Here is a 19156-nt window from a genome sequence, read left to right as displayed (position 1 = left end):
TAGGAGTAAATACTTAGCTACAAGCTTACCCCTCTTGGAAATCCTCGGGCACTATTTTAGTATTATGTTTCTGGTACAAATAGCTGCTCAAATATATAACACATGTGATTCCTAGTATACTGAAACACTTCTCTTCTGATACTGGGGTAAACATTTCAGGGATCAATAGCATTGTTTCTTTTGACTGTATTTTTTTTTTTTTACATTCAGAAACAAGAAGTATCTGGCTCCAGTTGTATAAATAGGCTAAAATTAGCCAAGTCCTACTTTCCCAAAAGGCTTGAGCTTAAGTTTCAACAAGAAATCAATCTCACTACCAGGAATGTCCAGGGAGCAGAAGCACTTCCTCACTGTATGATTTTATTTGCTTCTCTTCTCCTACTCCTCTTTTCCCTCTTCCTTCTCCTTTTTTTTTTTTTAAGATTTATTTATTTATTTGAAAGTCAGAGTTACACAAAGAGAGGAGAGGCAGAGACAGAGAGAGAGAGAGAGAGGTCTTCCATCCTCTGGTTCATTACCCAGTGGCCGCAACGGCCGGAGCTGTGCCGATCTGAAGCCAGGAGCCAGGAGCTTCTTCTGGGTCTCCCACGTGGGTACAGGGGCCCAAGGACTTGGGCCATCTTCCACTGCTGTCCCAGGCCATAGCAGAGAGCTGGATTGGAACTGGAGCAGCCAGGACTGGAATGGCCCCCATAAAGGATGCCGGTGCTTCAGGCCAGGGCGTTAACCTGCTGCATCACAGCCCTTTCTTTTTTCTTTTTGTGATGGTAGAGTGCAATACCTTCTCTAGATATTTAACATAAAAATATAAATAATAAATTCCTTGAGTAATTTAAGTGTATAACTACCTGGAGAGAAAGGAATGTATCTTCCAGCTTGGTGATTTCTAATGTAGTAATGATTATGATCTAATCAATGTAACTGACTCAGCAAAAAATGCACAAAAACATTAATCTACCTATAGTAACTTGAATTTTTTTCAAAATTAAAATCTTATTAGTGTTTTCCTAAAACATATTCTACCAACCAGGGCTCTCCAAGAACAAACTTATACAATCTTCTTATTAAATACTTTAAATCTCCTACATAAATACTCTAAAGAAAATATATTTCCAAATACAAGTAAGTCCTGACAACCCTGTGTATAAATAAATTTTGTATTTTTAAATGTACTGAGCCAGCTATGATATGTTCCTGTATAAAGTGAAGAGTATTTATAAAACAATTGTTCATACCTACACTTTAAAAAATAAATGAGAGGCTGGCACTGTGGCACAGTGGGCTAACGCCCTGGCCTGAAGCACCGGCATCCTTTATGGACACCAGTTTGAGACCTGGCTGCTCCAGTTCCGATCCAGCTCTCTGCTATGGCCTGGGACAGCAGTGGTAGATGACCCAAATCTTTGGGCCCCTGTACCCACGTGGGAGACCCAGAAGAAGCTCCTGGCTCCTGGCTTTGGATCAGCGCAGCTTCAGCCATTGTGGCTAATTGAGGAGTAAACCAGAGGATGGAAGACCTCTCTCTCTCTCTCTCTCTCTCTCTGTCTCTGCCTCTCCTCTCTTTGTGTAACTCTGACTTTCAAATAAATAAATAAACCTTTTTTAAAAATTTAAAAAATAAAAAAACAAATTAGAATACTCCATCTTTAAAACCAGTGACATCTTTTGACAGTTTTTGAAAATCTTTCGGAGCCAGCATTGTGGGGCAGCGGGTAAAGCCGCTGCCTGCAGTACAGGCATCCTATATGAGCGCTGGTTCAAGTCCTGGCGTCCCTACTTCCGATCCAGATCCCTGCTGTGGCCTGGGAAAGCAGCAGAAGATGGCCCAAGTTCTCGGGCCCCTGCACCTGCGTGGGAGACCCAGAAGAATCTGGCTCTTGGCTTCAGATTGGCTCAGCTCTGGCTGTTGTGGCCATCTAGGGAGTGAACCAACGGATGGAAGATCTCTCTCTCTCTCTCTCTCTCTCTCTCTCTGTCTCTCTGTAACTCTGCCTTTCAAATAAATAAATAAATCTTAAGAAAAAAGAAAGAAAGAAAAGAAAATCTTTCAGCCTGGCCTGTGCTCCTTCCAGTTAACGTATCTCCCCTTGGTGGGAAAATGGACACTGCACACGTAATCCATGGGGTCCTCTTTCTTCCGTTCGCATCCTGCCTTTTTACCCGCACCTGCCATATCCCTTTCCTTTGCATTTCTTTTCCATTGCCAAAATTGTGGGTATTTCTTGAAGACTGAACTATAACAGAGTTACAGCTGGAGAAGGAAGGAAATAAAGAAACACAGTGAAAATAAAAGTGAAACTAAGTGAAAGGCTGAAAACACAACCAGGAGGAGTGAAATCAGCGGTGACTCCTGCATCGTGACAGGAATGATCTCACCGCAATGAGGAAATGCCAACGGTCAAGGCAGAGCCCCACAGCTAAGGGGAAACTAGGCTGGGTAGCGACAGGATCGCTGGTGTCTCGCAATGATTCACAGAGGTTCTTCCCTCCAGCTAAGAGGAGGAGCCCCAGGTAGAAGGCGTCCCAGGGGATGTGTGGATGTTGAGAACGCGCCTGCCCAGTCGTGGGGAAGCGGCTTCCACTTAACTCAATGTGGAAATCACTGCTGCACTGGTTTGCAAGTTAAGGCTGAGCTACTCTGTGCCACACACGGGGCTGAGAAAGGGAGATGGGCTGGTTTTCTTTCCCTTCCCACCGTATTCCCCAAAGCTATCAAGTTCCAGCGCTGTCCCTCAGATCCGAGTCAGCCCGGAGCCTTTTTTTTATTTTATTATTTATTTATTTATTTATTTATTATTTAAGAGGCAGAGTGACAGGCAGGGGAAGAGACACAGCGAACGATCTTCCTTTCACTTGTTCCACTCCACAGGCTCCTCCCCACATGGCTGCAACGGCCAGGGCTTGTCCAGCCTGAGGCCAGGAGCCAGGGGCTCCATCGGGGTCTCTCCCGCGGGAGGCAGGGGCGCAGGCACTTGGACCATCCGCTGCTGCCTGCACAGGTGCGTCAGCGGGAGGAGCTGGATGGAAGCCGAGCTGCGGGGACTTGAAGGGCGCGGCCAAGGCGCGCAGGTGGCGGCTTGACTCTGAGAAGTCCAGGTTGGCTCAGCGATAGAGGTACCTCCCGGGCCAGGAAACACCACACGCTCTAGACGGCTTCAAAATCCGCCTTCCGAACTTCCGCCCGGGGCAAGGATCCCTACGCACTCTTCCTGACGGATGATTACTGAATTTGGACTTGAATTCTTCCACCATGACGGAACTCAGTACTTCCCAGGTTGCCTGCTGTGACGCAGTGGGGCAGCCGGGTCCATACGCGATGCCGGCGCCGCAGGAGGAGGCTTAACCTGCTAGAACACAACGCCAGCTCCAAGAGTTCTTAAGGCTTGAGAGAAAGTGCTCAACCCTTTAACTTTCATCCTTTGATCTGCTGGAGCAATAAACATCTTCCACGAGAAAAGTATTTAAAATGAATGAAGACAGCAATCAGATGCTCCCTCCTCCAGATTAAGTTTTTTCCGGTTCCTCTCATTGCTCCTCCCCTGTGAGGTGAGTTCCAGCTCCGACCTCGCCCCGACACAGTCGCCCCCGCAGAACTCGGGTCACCCCCGGTCGTGAGACGCGGTCTGAGGGCCTGGCCCCAAGGAGCAGCCCGCGGCTGGCGCGCGCTCCCATTCGAATACAGCGTGCGCGGCCGCGCTCTCAGAGCGCTGGCCAATAGGCGGCTGCGTTCCGCTCGTGGGCTTGCTGCGGACCAATCACAGCCCTCGCCTGGCTGGAGGCGGAGCTACGCCAACCGTCTGTTCCCGCGCCGACGCCAGAATCCGGTTAGTGGTCGCGCTGCCGCGTTCAGGTGAGTCGCTGCAGGTAATTCTCCGCGCTCCCGCTTCGCTGAACGAGTCGCAGCGGTCGTGGCGGGAAGGAGTCCTGTGTGGGGCCCACGCGGGACTTTTGCTCTCCTCCTTCGCCGCTGTCGGGCTGAGGCTCCGGGGCAGTGGGCGCGTGGGAACTTTGCAGACAAACTCCAGGTCTGGGGACCGGGGACCTGGAGGAGGCTGGGGCTCGGTCCTCACGAGTCGCCCCGAGGGGGCCGCTGCCCGAGGCCGGTGAAACGCGGGCGCGGGGTGGCCGTCCGGCAGGACCGGGGACACGGGCAGCGTGGCGGAAGCCCGAGGCTGCGGCCAGGGACGCTCGGCTCTCCCTCGTACCGAGGCACGCCGCCGTGGCTGTTGGTTTTACCTTCTCGGCAATGGCTTACAGAGAAGCCCGCGAGGTGGATGACCTGGTAACCCGCCCCAGGAGGTGGCATTTGGAGAAAGTCCGAAGAGTAATTTACATGAAGGAAGTCGAGTTACTGATTCTTCTCGTGTGGGAGCTTGCTTACAGGATCGGTTGTTTATTTCTGAAAGAACCTTAGTTGTGGGGGAGCATCATGCCCCGAGATTTAAAAAAGAGAGAGAGAAAGCCAGCGGACTAAAATTCGCCTTTGCTAAGTTGATTGAAGAAGAGCGTCCTGACTCAGCCGGCGCTCAGGTTTAGAGTTCTTTGGACGCTCCCGGTGATCCGAACGAGGCGTCCCAGTTGGTGGTTATCGCAGATGTTCCCACGGCTAACTCCGCCGTCTGCTCCCCAGGTAATCTGGTTATAGTTAGTTTCCCAAACAGAAATAACTCGGAGAATGTGAGGAATTAAAGTTTTTGCTGTAGCTTTTACAAGTTAATTGGCCCTTGGTTAGTTCAAGTCTTTGTGAGTGAGTATAGTAAGAACCAGTGCATCCGAACCCAGTGGAATTTAGCTTTCCTGCCGAGTACCAGATCCGGAGATGTGACTATGCCAAGACTGCGTGTCCAGATGGGGCCTTTTGTGTGAAGGCTCCACCTGATTTCTCACCATTCATTAACAGTTTGTTATTAAGCCAGGCACTTACCTAATCAAAGAAGGAAAATAGGAACTTGCCCTCAAAAAACTTTCTAATGGAACAAAAGGTGACTTATTGATGATGTAGAGTATGACGGTCTTTGCTATCTAGTAGGTCTGTGGCTTGAGGTCTTTTTGGACCACCGGATGTGTTGTAGCATGTATCTTTCCTCTGAAAATATATTTGAATATATACTTGAAATAGTTTGAAAGTGTCCGTGACCCCTTGACATCTTTAATGTTGCTGAAAGTGCAGCATTATAGATTTTAGGTCATTTATGTAGTTATTAAATAAATGCTATCTTTTTTTTTTACTAGTGCATCTCAGAAAAGTTACTATTTTTGATGAATACTTTTTGTATTGATTGGAGTAGCCAGTGAAATAATACCACACATCACCCTTTCCTGTATCTACATGAAGTATATGTGATTTTATTCTCAGGTTTAAGTATTAAAAGAAAATAACTATTTCAATCCTTAGGGTATCCTAAACTTAAATTTTTTGGTTAAGAGCCCGTCTTAGACTTTTTACTTGTTACATATTTTTTAAAAAGATTTATTTATTTGAAAGTCAGAGTTACACAGAGAGAGAAGGAGAGGCAGAGAGAGAGAGAGGTCTTCCATCCGCTGGTTCACTCCCCAATTGGCCGCAACGGCCGGAGCTGGGCCGCTCTGAAGCCAGGAGCCTCTTCCTGGTCGCCCACGCGGGTGCAGGGCCCAAGGACCTGAGCCATCTTCCCCGGCTTTTCCCAGGCCATTATCAGGGAGCCGGATCAGAAGCGGAGCAACCAGGACACGCACCAGTGCCCATAGGGTATGCTGGCACTGCAGGTGGCAGCTTTACCCACTATACTACAACGCTGGGTCCCAAATAAAACCTTTTTTAAAAAACACAAAATATATTTCAAAGTAGCTAGAAGAGAGGATTGTGAATGTTCTCACCTCAGGGAACGGTACGTGTTAGAGATGACGATCACCTTGATTTGTGCACATGATACTGGTTGTATACATGTATCAGCGTACCACACTGCACCCCATGAATATCTACAATTATGACGTGTCCATTTAAAAAGTAAACTCAAGGGGCCAGCCCTGTGGAATAGTGGGTAAAGCCACCGCCTGCAGTGCCGGCATCCCCTATGGGCGCCTGTTCAAGTCCCAGCTGCCTCATTTCCAATCCAACTCCCTACTAATGCACCTGGGAAAGCAGTGGAAGGTGGTCCAAGTGCTTGGGTCCCTGCACCCACGTGGGAGACCCAGAAGAAGCTCCTGGCTTCCGATTAGCCCAGCTCTGGCCATTGCAGCCATTTGGGGAGTGAACCAGTGGATGGAAGAGCTCTCTCTCTCCCTCTCTAACTTTGCCTTTCAAATAAAATAATCTTTTTTTTTTTTTTTTTTTTTTAAGTAAAATCAAATTCTGTTCAAGGGAAAAGAAAGAATTTGAAGGATAATCCAGTAGGGAAGTATCTTTGAATTTCAGGATAATGAGAAATTTGATACATGAAAAGTACAAATGTCAAAATTTTAGTTGATCAAATTAACAGGAAGAGTGTGAGTTTGGGGCTGGCGCAGCGCCTCACTAGACTAATCCGCTGCCTGTGGCGCCGGCATCCCAGGTTCTAGTCCCGGTTGCTCCTCTTCCAGTCCAGCTCTCTGCTGTGGCCTGGGAAGGCAGCGGAGGGTGGCCCAAGTGCTTGGGTCCCTGCACCTGCATGGGAGACCGGGAGGAAGTATCCGGCTCCTGGCTTTGGATCGGTGCAGCGCCGGCCGTAGCAGCCATTAGGGGAGTGAACCAAGGGAAGGAAGACCTTTCTCTCTGTCTCTCTCTCTCACTGTCTAACTCTGCGTGGCAAAATAATAATAATAATAATACATAAATAAAATCTTTAAAAAAAAAAGTGTGACTGAACAAAGTGGAAAGACAAGCCGCAAGCTGGAAGGTGGTATTTGTAATACTTTACTGATGACTTGGAATCGTTTGGGTAATAGCCAGAGGGAGAGCTGGGGTTGAGAAGGGTGCTGAGTAGATGTGTGTGTGAGTTTTTATTTTACATGACAGAGACCTGAGCATATTTGGTGGTGCGGGAAGGATTGGAAATACTCGAGGAAGGTGGAATACCTGGTGCAGTGGGACTCCTGAGTTGGGAGAATAGGGAATCCCCAGCACAGGGAGGGAACCCGAGGCGTTCACGCATCAGCTTCTGAACGTCAGTGCTGACTTCTGCCCTGCCGAGCGGGTGCTCAGCTGGGATTTGTTAAGTCCCATCGTGTGCCAGGCACGCTGAGGGTACAGTGGGGCGCATCAGACCCAGGCCCTGTGTGCATTTATAATTCCTTAGTTTAAACAGGCATGCATTTGAAACCCGTTGTATTTTTGGGTTGTAGAAGTTCTTACATTTTTTATTCTTTATTTTAAAAATTGGAATAGCTGCTAAGCTTGTAAAAAGGAACTGGGGAAAACGGACTCCTTTGTCACAACAGAAATTAATAAGAGGAATCTATTCTTATCAAACTTTTTTGTCCTTTACTAAATTGAAGCCATGTGTTGAAGATTCCACAGTCACTATTACTGCCTCATGGCTGCCTCTTTTCTCCCCCAGTGCACGCAGCCGGCTCTTCGTGTGCGTGGAGACCTGTGTGTGGTTTCACGTTTACTTGGGGATCATGCAGAGGGCTTCGCGCCTGAAGAGAGAGTTGCACATGTTGGCCACAGAGCCGCCCCCAGGCATCACGTGCTGGCAAGAAAAGGACCAGATGGATGATCTGCGAGCTCGTAGGTATCAGGGGAGTCATGGCCCCACTGAAAACTGTGCTGAAGCGGAGCTTTTCTAGATTCTTCTAGAGGAGGGAGTAGTTGTCAGATGAAAGTGCCCCACCATCTTCCCGCCCTAATTTGTTCACATTTGTAGGAGGCTGCTTGCCATTTCTTGCTGCTTGACTTTTTATGCCATCTTTTGCTTGTTTGTAGCCAGGAGTGTGCAGTAGTTCCAAAGCGTTGCTAACCCAAAATCACCGTCTCAAATGTCTGTGAAAGCATTCAGGAAACAAGTTACGGGAACACTGCAAACAGGCAAAGCTGCATGTTCTGTTTGGTCTTGGGGCCAGCATTTTGCAACTCACATGAAAGATGTTCCGTGTGTCTTTTGTCTGACACCATCGACTTTTTGGCTACATCACCATGGTGCATTGCCTGAAGACTTGGGAAGGCCCCTGAGACAATGATTGTCTTAGACCTTACTTCTCTTTTAGGATCATAGGCCTCATTTGGTCCATGTAGTGTGGTAGTTCAAATCATCTGATTCTCTTAACTTTTCATTCTTGTTTCTCTTCTTTAAGAAATACTAGGTGGATCTAACACACCTTATGAAAAAGGTGTTTTCAAGCTGGAAGTTATCATTCCTGAGAGGTTAGTGTGAATTTTTAATTTATTTTTAAACATCATCTATTTGAAAGGCAGAGTTAGAGAGGAATTCGGTTTTCAACTTACAGTATAAGATATAATTATTATAAAACAGAATGATATAAGAGTATTGAAGTGTAGGGATTAAAGGACCTGGATTTTAATCCTGTTCTTATCATGAGTTCATGTGACTTCTGCAAGTTATTTTGTCTTTTTTGGAGTTCAATTTCCTTTTCTAAAATAATTGACTAGGTCACGTGTAAGCTGCCCGCTTTTTAGATTGTGGTTAAATATGCATAACAAAATTGACCATTTTGCCCATTTTTAAGTGGCATTGATGTTTTCACATTGTTGAACCACCAGCATCTATCTGCAGATGCTCCCAGCCTGCAGCTGCACACGCACTCAGCAGTCACCTCCCATCCCTCCGTGCCCAGGCCCATGGCAGCAGCCACATCCTTTCATTTCAGTGTTGAGGCCCCGTTTTATTCAGGTCTCCTTCAAGGCTCTGATCAGTAAGTTCACAGTAGTAGCTTTGTGTAAAATGGGGAAGGGGAGAATTGAATATGTGATGAAATATGGATATCTGGCCCCGGGTCAGATCCTGGACTGACTTGAGCCTTCTGAGAGGGTAGTTTATGGTCATGTCATACCTAAGTTCTGGAAATAGACTAGGAACTTTCCAAGGCTTGTGTCTCACTAAGTGATGTGATAACCAAATGCAATGTATAAATCTTAATGTGGTCTGTTTGAAAACCCAACTATAAAAAAATTGGGGAAGAAGGGGATAGTTAAGGAAATTTGATTAGTAAGTGATATTAAAGAATTATTTTAAAATTTTTTCATGGGTGTAATAGCACTGCAGTTATATAGGGGACTGACCTTATTCATAGGAGATACATGCGCAAATGTTCAGAAATTAGAAGAGATTTGCCCCCTGAAGGCCATCTTCCTGATATTTTTTGATATTAACACCAGCATTTATGTACATACATAAGTGTTTGTGTGAGTGAGAGACCAGGAAACTATTTAAAATGTGTTCAGAGCAATATTATAACGAAAACCCTCTGGTCTGTGCATTCAAAGGTACCCGTTTGAACCTCCTCAGATCCGATTTCTGACTCCAATCTATCATCCAAACATTGACTCTGCTGGGAGAATTTGTCTGGATGTTCTCAAATTGCCACCAAAAGTGAGTAACGGGTGAGGAGTTGACTCTGTGTCTTTGTCTTTTCTTCATCGGTAAAGTCCGAATTAGCACGTCACATCCTAATATAAAAGGAACTGCGTATCTGTGTGTGCAGGGAGCCTGGAGGCCGTCCCTCAACATCGCCACTGTGCTGACCTCTATTCAGCTGCTCATGTCAGAACCCAACCCTGATGACCCGCTGATGGCTGACATTGTAGGTACCTGCGTTTCCTCGTAGCGGGCGTCCTGCTGGCTTTACACTCTCAGTGCTTGCTGTGTGACGTTTTGATGGCTGTGGTAGCTGGGGCCTACCACTGCAACTCATTTTGTCTCTATTAACTCTTTGGTTTGATTCCATTTTAGTCCTCAGAATTTAAATATAACAAGCCAGTCTTCCTCAAGAATGCCAGGCTGTGGACAGAGAAATATGCAAGACAAACAGAGAGGGTATGATGTTTGCCACCTTTATTGGTTCATTAAGTGTGTATGCGTCTGTATATTCTAAGGAATGTTTAGTAGATTGGCCCAGTTTGTACTGCACTCCAGAGTGACCCGTTGATCTTCTCCTGTTGCAACCTTCTTCGTGGTCACTCAGCAGAATAGCCCGGCAGCGTGACCAGTAGTAAGTTCTTCCTAACAGTCGTCTGCCAGTGACACCAGAGGGCAGGCAGCATCTGGTTAAATTATATATATATACATAAATGATCCATTATAATAACTTACAGTTATGTGTAAATTATATGTAGTAATGTATACATGCATGAATAATTTGTGTATAAACGTATGTTAATTTTTAGGGTAGCAGGGATAGAAGGGAAGTGACTCAGATTTTTTTTCTAAGTTATCTTCTTTATCACAAAGGACTTTATAGGGGGAAGGGTGGGGGTAGGGGGAAATAATACATTTTTTTAATTTGACATTTTTTGTGGGCCATTCTTGAGAGAAGGAAAAACTCCCCCAACTTAAATTGGTGAGATTTCCTCATTTAACGAACACAGATTGCAGGGATATGGAAATGAGCACATCCTAAAGAAATAAAAATATTTTAACACAAAAAAATTGAGAAGATGCTTTTGGAGGTAGTATGATACCACAGTGCCGTGTACAGTGTTGCGGCCGAGAAGGACCTGGAACTGTGGCACAGCCCGTTCTGTGCATCCTGACATTTGTGGACCTGACCTTTACCTGATCTGCTCTTAGATGGAAGAGGAAGACGTGCTTGATAATCCGCCAGAGGCCGATGACGCCAGAGTACACAACCCAGCACAGAAGAGGAAAGCCACGCAGCTAGGAGGCACCGAAAAGAAATTTCACTTTGATGTTTAGGGGTTTGTGTGGGTCCATCTTAGTTATAGTTAATACAGTCTTTGTTGACATGGTCTCATTTTCCTACCACTCTTGAATTTTTTTTTAATTCAGTGACGTCATTTTTTGTATCCTATAAAAGACCCTGTATGTTTATGTATGTTGCTGTACAGTGAGTCTAGTTTTATTTATCTTGTACATACATATTTTGAAACCTTTTAACATGAAAAATAAATCATCAGTTAATGTTGAGTAAGTATGTGTTTATCTTGAATGTGTGTCTGGAGTGAAGTGGCCAAAGAGCTGTATAGTCAGGATATTAAAGTGTGTGGAGTTGTGGTCTTTATTCTGCCAACTTAGCACCATCACTAGGGACACTGAATGCCTGACAGAAGTGTAAAACAGCCGTTAGAAACAATTCAGTTACCCCTGGGTTTTCAGGGATTCTAGCTTTCTAAAAGGCTAAAAAGATGTAGAAATAAGGTAAAGAAGTGCTAAATTTTTTTAAAGATTTATTTATTTATTTTGAAGGTCAGAGTTACAGAGAAAGGGGAGACAGAGATCTTCATCCACTGCTTTACCCCCCAGATGTCTGCAATGGCCATGCTGGGACAGCTTCATCCAGTTCTCCCATGTGATTGGCAGGGGCCCAAACACTTGGGCCATCTTTCGCTGCTTTTCCCAGGCCATTAGAAGGGAGGTGGATCAGCAGGCGCAGCCAGGACACAACTCAGCACCCATATGGAACGCTGGCATCTCAGGCAGTAGATTTACTACTATGCAACAATGCTGGTCCCACTAATTTTTGTTTTAAGATTTTATTTATTTACTTGAGAGGTAGAGTTACAGAGAGAGGGAGAGACAGAAAGGTCTTCCATCTGCTGGTCACTCCCCAAATGGCCGGAACTGCCGGAGCCAGGCCTATCCGAAGCCAAGAGCTTCTTCCAGGTCTCCCACGTGGGTGCAGGGGCCCAAGGACTTGGGCCATCTTCCACTGCTTTCCCAGCCATAGCAGAGAGCTGGATGGGAAGAGGAGCAGCTGGGACCAGAATTGGCGCCCACGTGGGATGGCAGCACTGCAGGTGGAGGCTTAGCCCACTACACAATGCCAGCCTCACAATTGTTCTTTTAAGATTGATTGATTTGAAAGGCAGAGAAGGAGGGAGAGACAGATCCTCCATCGGTTCACTCTCCAAATGGCCTCAACAGCAAAGGCCGGCCAGGCTGAAGCCAGGAACCGGAAGTCAGTCTGTCCTCGAGGTTCTGCATAGGCAGGAAATGAGTCAGGTGTTGAACCAGGCATTCCCATGTGGGGCGTGGAAAGCTGGAGTGCCCGGCCGAACACTCCCGCCCTGCAGCTTACACTCTGTGACTCAGCTGGTCAGTGACTGGTGCAGCTGATCTGCCCAGCAGACGTTGCGTGCACGCCTGTTAGGTGCCACGTATTTTCACAGATTTGAGTGGTGATCCATTGGAGAGGGACGAGGTTGCATTCTGAGGAAGGTAAATATTGGAACCGCCTAGGCAGAGAAAGGACCAGCATGCCCCGTCCATTCCCCAGTGGAGCGATGATGATTTATGAGACACCACGCCTGTGCAGTGCGCTCTGACCCGGCGGTTTCCATTCATTACCTGTGAATTTCTTCGCGCCCTTCTCTGAGGAGCCTTCTGCTATACAGCATGTTTGGTGATGAGAGATGTGAATTATATAACCTGTGATGACCAGGTGATGACAAATTCCTGGGGCCGGCACTGGGGCGCAGTGGGCTAAGCTTCCGCCTATGGTGTTGGCATCCTATATGGGCACCAGTTTGTGTCCCAGCTGCTTGACTTCCAATCCCAAGTGCTTGGGCCCCTGCACCTGCATGGGAGACCTGGAAGAAGCAACTCCTGGCTCCTGACTTCGGATTGGCCCAGTTCTGGCCGTTGTAGCCATCTGGGGAATGAACCGGCAGATGGAAGACTTCTCTCTCTCCATCTTTCCTTCTCTCTGTAGCTCTACTTCTCAAATCTTTAAAAAAAAAAATATATATATATATATATATATACACATATATACGTATATATACTGTAGAATTCTTGGACCCACTTCTCAGTTACTTTTTTTTTTTTTTTTTTTTTTTGACAGAGTTATAGACAGAGAGAGACAGAAAGAAAGGTCTTCCTTCCACTGGTTCACCCCCTAAATGGCCGCTATGGCTGGCACTGCACCAATCCAAAGCCAGGAGCCAGGTGCTTCCTCCTGGTCTCCCATGCGGGTGCAGGGCCCAAGCACTTGGGCCATCCTCCACTGCACTCCCGGGCCACAGCAGAGAGCTGGACTGGAAGAGGAGCAACCAGGACTAGAACCCGGCACCCCTATGGGATGCTGGCGCCGCAGGCAGAGGATTAACCAAGTGAGCCACAGCGCCGGCCCCATATCTTTCTCTTAAAGCTCAGGAATTGTTTGTTCCAAGCTTGTCTCATACTTGGGGATGCTTAGTCAGAACCAGGGTTTCTAGATAGGACTGAAAGCCGGCTAGCGGATACACTCAGGGTGAGTAAAGTCCATCCGACTGGCGAGATGGAGGAAGTTCACTGCCCGTGAGACGGGACGTCTGGGCGTCGGGCAGGCTCTGGGTGCTGGGTTCAGAGGCTCAGCAGGATCCTCAAGGTCTCGCGCTCTTCCCTGCCGCCGTGGTATCCGCTTCACGGGCGTTTCAGTCCTGAACTTTCTTCCCTCTTACGGTGACTGCCAGCAGCGGTCCCAGCAGGCTGAGGGGCTTCACTCTGGAACACAGGTGCTGGGACAGGGCCACCCTGAAAGCAGCCACTGGCCAGGGACATGGCACGTGCTGGTTGGTTTGGGCTGCACACAGATGTGAAATGACAGGTGCACTTAGAGAAAATTATAGAAAATCACCTAAGGACAAACCCCCTTCACATGGAACCTGTCACCAGGTCCAGTCAGCTCTACCAGCTACTCCCGCCTCCCAGCATGAGGCCACGCCCCGTCACCTCACCTGTTCTGCAGCACAGACTGCCACCTATTTTTCTCGCCTCCGTCCTTGACCCTTGCCAGTCCGTGTTCCTCACAGCAGCAACAATCATCTTTTGATCACTGCCAGTCAGATTTGGCTTCCCTTCCTAAGGCCCTCCTAGCGGCTTGCTTTTGCAGTGGGAACAGCAATCCAGTGTCTTCTGATCCGTAAGATGCCGCGCCGTCTGGCCCCTGCTTGCTTTGTCCGTCCCCGAGTCCCCTTGACCTTTACACGTACTGGCCACGCTTCCTGCATTCCATCCCTTGGACACAGCCCCTGCCTGCTCAGGACTTTCCCATGTGCTAGTGCCTCTGTCCCCTGCATTCCCAGTGATGGTCTCAGTTGTCCCAGAAGCCCCTGTCTCTCCCATCTAAGGGAGCCCTAGAGCCTCACTCTCCAGCCCATTACAACACCTGCTTTCTCACAGTACTTGCACCCGGCTGAAACTGTGATGGGGGCATGGTGGCTGGAAGACACTCCCTCCAGAGCCACAAGTTACTAGAAGTCATCCATCCAGCTCTCTGCCTTCACACACATACAGGACCTGGGCCAGGGAGTGGGGATGCCGTGCACACGGCTGAGGAACGCTGAGGCCCCTGTCCAGGCCTGGGGAGGATGGGAAAGGGGTAAAAGCGGGGCCGCTGCTTCCAGCCTCAGTGGCGCTGCCTCCAACCGTGCGAGCTTAGCTTCTGCTCAGTCTTTGTTTCAGTTTTTCTTCTGTCAAGTGGGGAGAAGGGTGGAGCTTGAGGGTTGAATGAAGGGATGCCTTGAAGCTGGGCAGAGCGAACAGGGAGCCCTCAGCGGGGGCCTGGGGCAGGAGACGGGTCCACCGGGCGGTGGGCCCCAAGGAGCTGCCCTGCCCTCGGCCTGCTTGCCCATCTGCGCCATCCCTAGGACGTGCAAGCTGAGTGTTGTCTCCATGCCACACCCCTAATTAAAGAGGAGAGATGACATCCATGATGGATCATCTAAACATTGCAGGTTCCAAGACCCCTCTCCTGCCGCTCCCCATCCCCCTCTCCACCTCGCCCCCAAAAGCTATCTAAATAAGAACAGATTTTACCACCCACCTAGCGGGTAGGCTCTGCGCTCAGGCTGGGACCAGCTATTTATCCTCTGGCTGCTGCGGGAATTCAACACACACAAATAAAGCTGCGTTTCCAGCCAAGTGTGTGTTTTTCCATCAGCGCAGCCCCGCCTTGCCAGGTTGCCTTGTTTAGGTTGGGGCAGCCTGAGGGAGGGAGGACCGGGAGGGGTGTGGGGCTGTGGTTCCAGAACCTGCTCCCCAGGATGGCCGGCTGCAGGGCAGCGTGCAGTCCAGACTCCACACGGCTGCGGGAGGAGCTGGAGAGAGGCTGGGGCGATGGACACAGCCGTGCCCTGCGGAGAAACACCACGTTCCACTTTGTGCTTGCTTCCTGGCACGATGCTCCTGCCTCCTGCCTCGGTCCCCAGAGCGTGCACAGCCCTCCTCCCACTCGGTTTATATCGGGGATGTCAGGTTACCCGGAGTCTGCCCCCCCACCTCCATCCTGTCCCCCCTCCAGGGGTTTCCTCTCCACGTGCTCATTTTCCTTGTTCACTGTGGGGAGCAATCCGTTACTCGAATTAGGACTTATTCTATGCATCTGCTCTCCCACAATATGGCGCTGGGAGAGAAGTAAACAGCTTCCGCACAGCTGCCTCCAGTTCAACTAATAAACTGTAGGACTTGCTCCTGATTGGAGGAGAGCAGCGTACTCGGCGTGTGGGCAGCCGAGTTGGGATTGGCGGAGGAGGACTATAAAGGAGGAGAGAGACGGCATGCACCAGGAACATCTATGGGGAACATCTAGCTGAAGGAACACCTGTGCAGCCCCCCAGAGAACCGGCCGGCGGTGTGCCGCTCCCCTGCGGAAGTGGGGAATGCGGCCAGGGGGAACTGCCCTTCCACGGAGGTGGAAGGGATAGTAGCCAACCCGGGAAGAACCAGCAGCAATCCCGGGGAGGGCCGAGCAGACGAAAGAACAGCGCAGGGTCCTGTGTCGTTCCTCCACGAAGAGGGGGAGCGACATAATGGTGCCGTGACTCGGATATGAAGCCTAGGCAGGGCTTAGTGTTGCTCCTCCACGAAGAGGGGGAGCGACAGTTCACCTCCCCCCATCCCACATCCGACCAGACTGTGTCCCCTGCCTTCCATCTTTTTATTTTTTTAAGATTTATTTATTTTATTTGAAAGGGTTACAGAGAGGGAGACCACCAGGGCCAGAGACCTTCCATCTGCTGGTAACCAGATGGTCACAACGGCCAGGGCCGGGCCAGGCTGAAGCCAGGAGCCTGGAGCCTCTTCTGGGTCTCCCATGTGGGTGCTGGCACCCAAGCTCTTGGGCCATCCTCTGCTACTTCCCCAGGTGCATTAGCAGGGAGCTGGATCAGAAGTGGATCAGCCAAGTTGAGTCGTAGGCAGAGGCTTAACCTACCATGCCACCATGCCGACCGGAAACTGCTTCAAACAAGGATGTGTCCGAGGGTTCCTAACCCCCAAGCTCCATCAGAGGCAACCTCCGCTAGGGCTGAGACCTTAGTCTCCAGGTTCTCTTGACCTGGGAGTTACTGCTAGGCATCAAGCTAAAGTCTTTATACGAGAAATTTGAAAATCTTTCCAGTAACCTTCAGTGTTCATGTATAACCACTCAGATTTTACTGATGACGGAACTGAGACTCAGAGAAATTGTCAAGAAAACTTACAGGGCCAGTGTTGTGACGCCATGGGTTACGTCGCCGGCTGCGGTGCCAACACCCCCTATAGGAGCACCGGTGTGAGTCCCAGCTGCTCCACTTTTGATCTACTTCTTTGCTAATGCGGCTGGAAAAGCACAGAAGGTGGCCCAAATATTTGGGCCTTTGCCATCCATAAAGGAGACCGGGATGGAGTTCCGGACTCCTGCCTTCAGCCTGCCCAGCCCTGGTGTTGCAGCTGTCTGGGGAGTGACCCAGCAGATGGAAGATCTCTATTTTCCCTTCTCTCTCTCTGTTACTCTTTCAAATAAATAAATATTTTTTAAAAATAATAAAACTAGGGGCTGGCGCTGTGGCACAGTAGGTTAATCCTCTGCCTGTAGTGCTGGCATCCCATATGGGTGCCTGTTGAAGTCCCGGCTGCTCCTCTTCCCATCCAGCTCTCTGCTAATGGCTGGGAAAGCAGTGGAGGATGGCCCAAGTCCTTGGGCCCCTGCACCCACATGGGAGACCCTGAAGAAGCTCCTGGCTCCTGGCTTTGGATTGGCATAGCTCTGGTCATTGTGGCCATTTGGGGAGTGAACCAGCAGATGGAAGACCTCTCTCTCTTGTCTCTCTCCCTCTCACTGTCTGTAACTCTGCCTCTCATCTATATAAATAAAAATTAAAAAAAAATAAAACTTAAGGACTCTTGGCTATTCATGTAAATCTTGATCACATTTATCAACCGTACGGGTTCTATTCTAATGTCTGTACACCTGTCACGCCGGTTCCCCAAGAGCAGCTGTGGGATCCTGGACGAGCTGCTCTCCATCGGCCTACTCCTCTGTACCAGGAGGCAGCGGCTTAGCTGCCTGTGTGGTCTCTCTCAGGGCCAACACCGGGCTGTCCTTTCATTTGGAAGCTCCCTGCTCTGTCCAAGGGTGGTGGACAGAGCCCATGGTCCCCAGGTTCAGGGAGGAAGCCTGCACAGCCGGCCTGGTTACCTCCTGCCTTCCCTTCCCACCCCTCCCCCTCCCCCTCCCCCAGTGTTCTTTTGCCCCCCCCCCCCCCCAAAGGAGCTTCGCCCGCAGGCCCACTGCCCCCAGCCGGTATCTGTCTGGGTATCTGTCTGACAATCTTCCTTGCCTGTCCCCCCACTCCCCTTTAATAACTGCCCTCTTTCACCCCAACTGTTGTTAAGAGGACGGTGGGTTTGCCCCTGGGCCACGGGCGGGAGGTGGTGCAGAGGGGGCTACTAAGGACGCCCGTCCAGGTTCTCCTCCACATAAGTGACAGGAATGCAAGTCTCAAGTGAGTAGGCGGTTACGGTTCACAAGCTGTACTCCAGCCCAGGTACAGGCGCTCAACTCATTGCCATCAGTGTTCGCTGCTTTCCAAGGCGACAACACACACACTGGCCTCGCTACACCCTTGTAGTGTAGACATTCCAGTGCTCCCCTCTCAGCTCCAGCAAAGTTCCCAGGTCAAGTCCCACCGCAGGGCCTGGGGTACGAGCCCCGTCCCTGGACCGAGCACAGTGGCCAGGGGAGAAGGGAAGCTCATTTGGACTGGCTCATATTCCCATCCCGCGGAGCCTGTGTGGGGCCAGCCGCACCTGAACCACGTGCAGCAGGTGGCCCAGGGGGGCTGCCCTAAGGAAAGCCAGACAGATGTCTTCAGAAGAACAGAAGTGACCACCGGACAGGCAAAAGCAACAGGTGGCCGAGACAGTGGGCTATGCCTACCCCGGAGGAATGAGCACCTACGATGGTGGGATTTCCACTGCTGTGGGGGCCAGCGCAGGGGTCAGTACAGAGAGCACCAGGGAACCGATGGTCCCTCAGGTCTCACTGTACTATCACAGGGTGACACAGTGGCAGCTCTTGGGGACAGGAATGGTTTTGTCTCTACCTGATTTACATCTCCTGGCCGAATAGCCCCATTAGGTTGGGAAACAGATTCTTCACGGATATACTCAGGTAAATTTCTTAATTCTCTTTGTTTTCTTCGACAGAAAGTAATCAAGCACCTCTTTGGGCCAGGGCCGGTGCTTAGAGGACTGAAGTGAGAGCGGGGAATGAGCCACGTGGTCCCCGCTGTCTTGGAACTTTCTCGCTATGCCTCCGTAGTGTCCATTCTGAGAGAAGGAGCCCTACCCACAGCCTTCGCTCAAGGGGAAGCCTGGAGTGGTCACTCTTTGTCCGAAATGACCCCACAGAAGCACAGCCATGCACACACTGCAGTTAGTGGGTCTAAGTGTGGTCAGCCCGTTAGTCAACCACTGGCCTACAATCTGGCCTAGCGTAGAGAAAACAGCTGGGCCGCTCAGATTCTCTCAATCTCTCAGGACGCTGCCCTGGGCATTACCAACAGAAAACGAGGCGATTGGTCCAGGATGCATAGAGAGGACCTGAGAAAGCACTGGGACCAGTGAGGTCCGAGCAAGCAGAAGTCGCGCATCATAGCCACAGGCGAGGAGTCGGCAGAAGCAGCCAGGGGGCCGGGGGCCGGGCACAGCGAGTTGGGCTGCGGCCTGTGGCACCAGCAGAGCACGCGAGTGTGGGCTGGAGTCCCAGCTGCTTCCAGTCCAGCTCTCTCTGCTAATGCACCTGGGAAGGCAGCAGAAGA

The 19156-nt window shown here is 49.7% G+C and overlaps 1 protein-coding gene across 4 annotated transcripts; it reads left to right on the top strand.

The window, feature by feature from the left end:
- The first annotated feature begins 2852 nt into the window (after positions 1-2852).
- UBE2T (ubiquitin conjugating enzyme E2 T) lies at positions 2853-11064 on the top strand. 4 transcript variants are annotated; one of them, XM_089312091.1, is made up of 7 exons: positions 2853-3864; positions 7515-7687; positions 8251-8320; positions 9401-9506; positions 9619-9717; positions 9867-9950; positions 10704-11064. In XM_089312091.1, exons 2-7 carry the CDS (start codon positions 7579-7581, stop codon positions 10827-10829), a joined length of 594 nt encoding a protein of 197 aa, XP_089168217.1. In that variant the 5' UTR covers positions 2853-3864; positions 7515-7578; the 3' UTR covers positions 10830-11064. The 4 variants fall into 4 exon arrangements, with proteins under 4 accessions (XP_089168217.1, XP_008266804.1, XP_089168219.1 ...); XM_008268582.5 differs by having other exon boundaries at positions 2879-3850; XM_089312093.1 differs by lacking the exons at positions 9867-9950; positions 10704-11064 and having other exon boundaries at positions 2895-3850; positions 9401-9517; positions 9619-9673.
- Positions 11065-19156: the final 8092 nt, after the last annotated feature.

Source organism: Oryctolagus cuniculus, chromosome 13 (genome assembly GCF_051225735.1).
Source record: "Oryctolagus cuniculus isolate XC-2025 breed Fujian yellow rabbit chromosome 13, ASM5122573v1, whole genome shotgun sequence".
NCBI classification, from domain to species: domain Eukaryota; kingdom Metazoa; phylum Chordata; class Mammalia; order Lagomorpha; family Leporidae; genus Oryctolagus; species Oryctolagus cuniculus.
The sequence above is the reverse complement of the archived record's forward strand: the minus strand, read 5'-3'. Positions and strand labels throughout refer to the sequence as shown.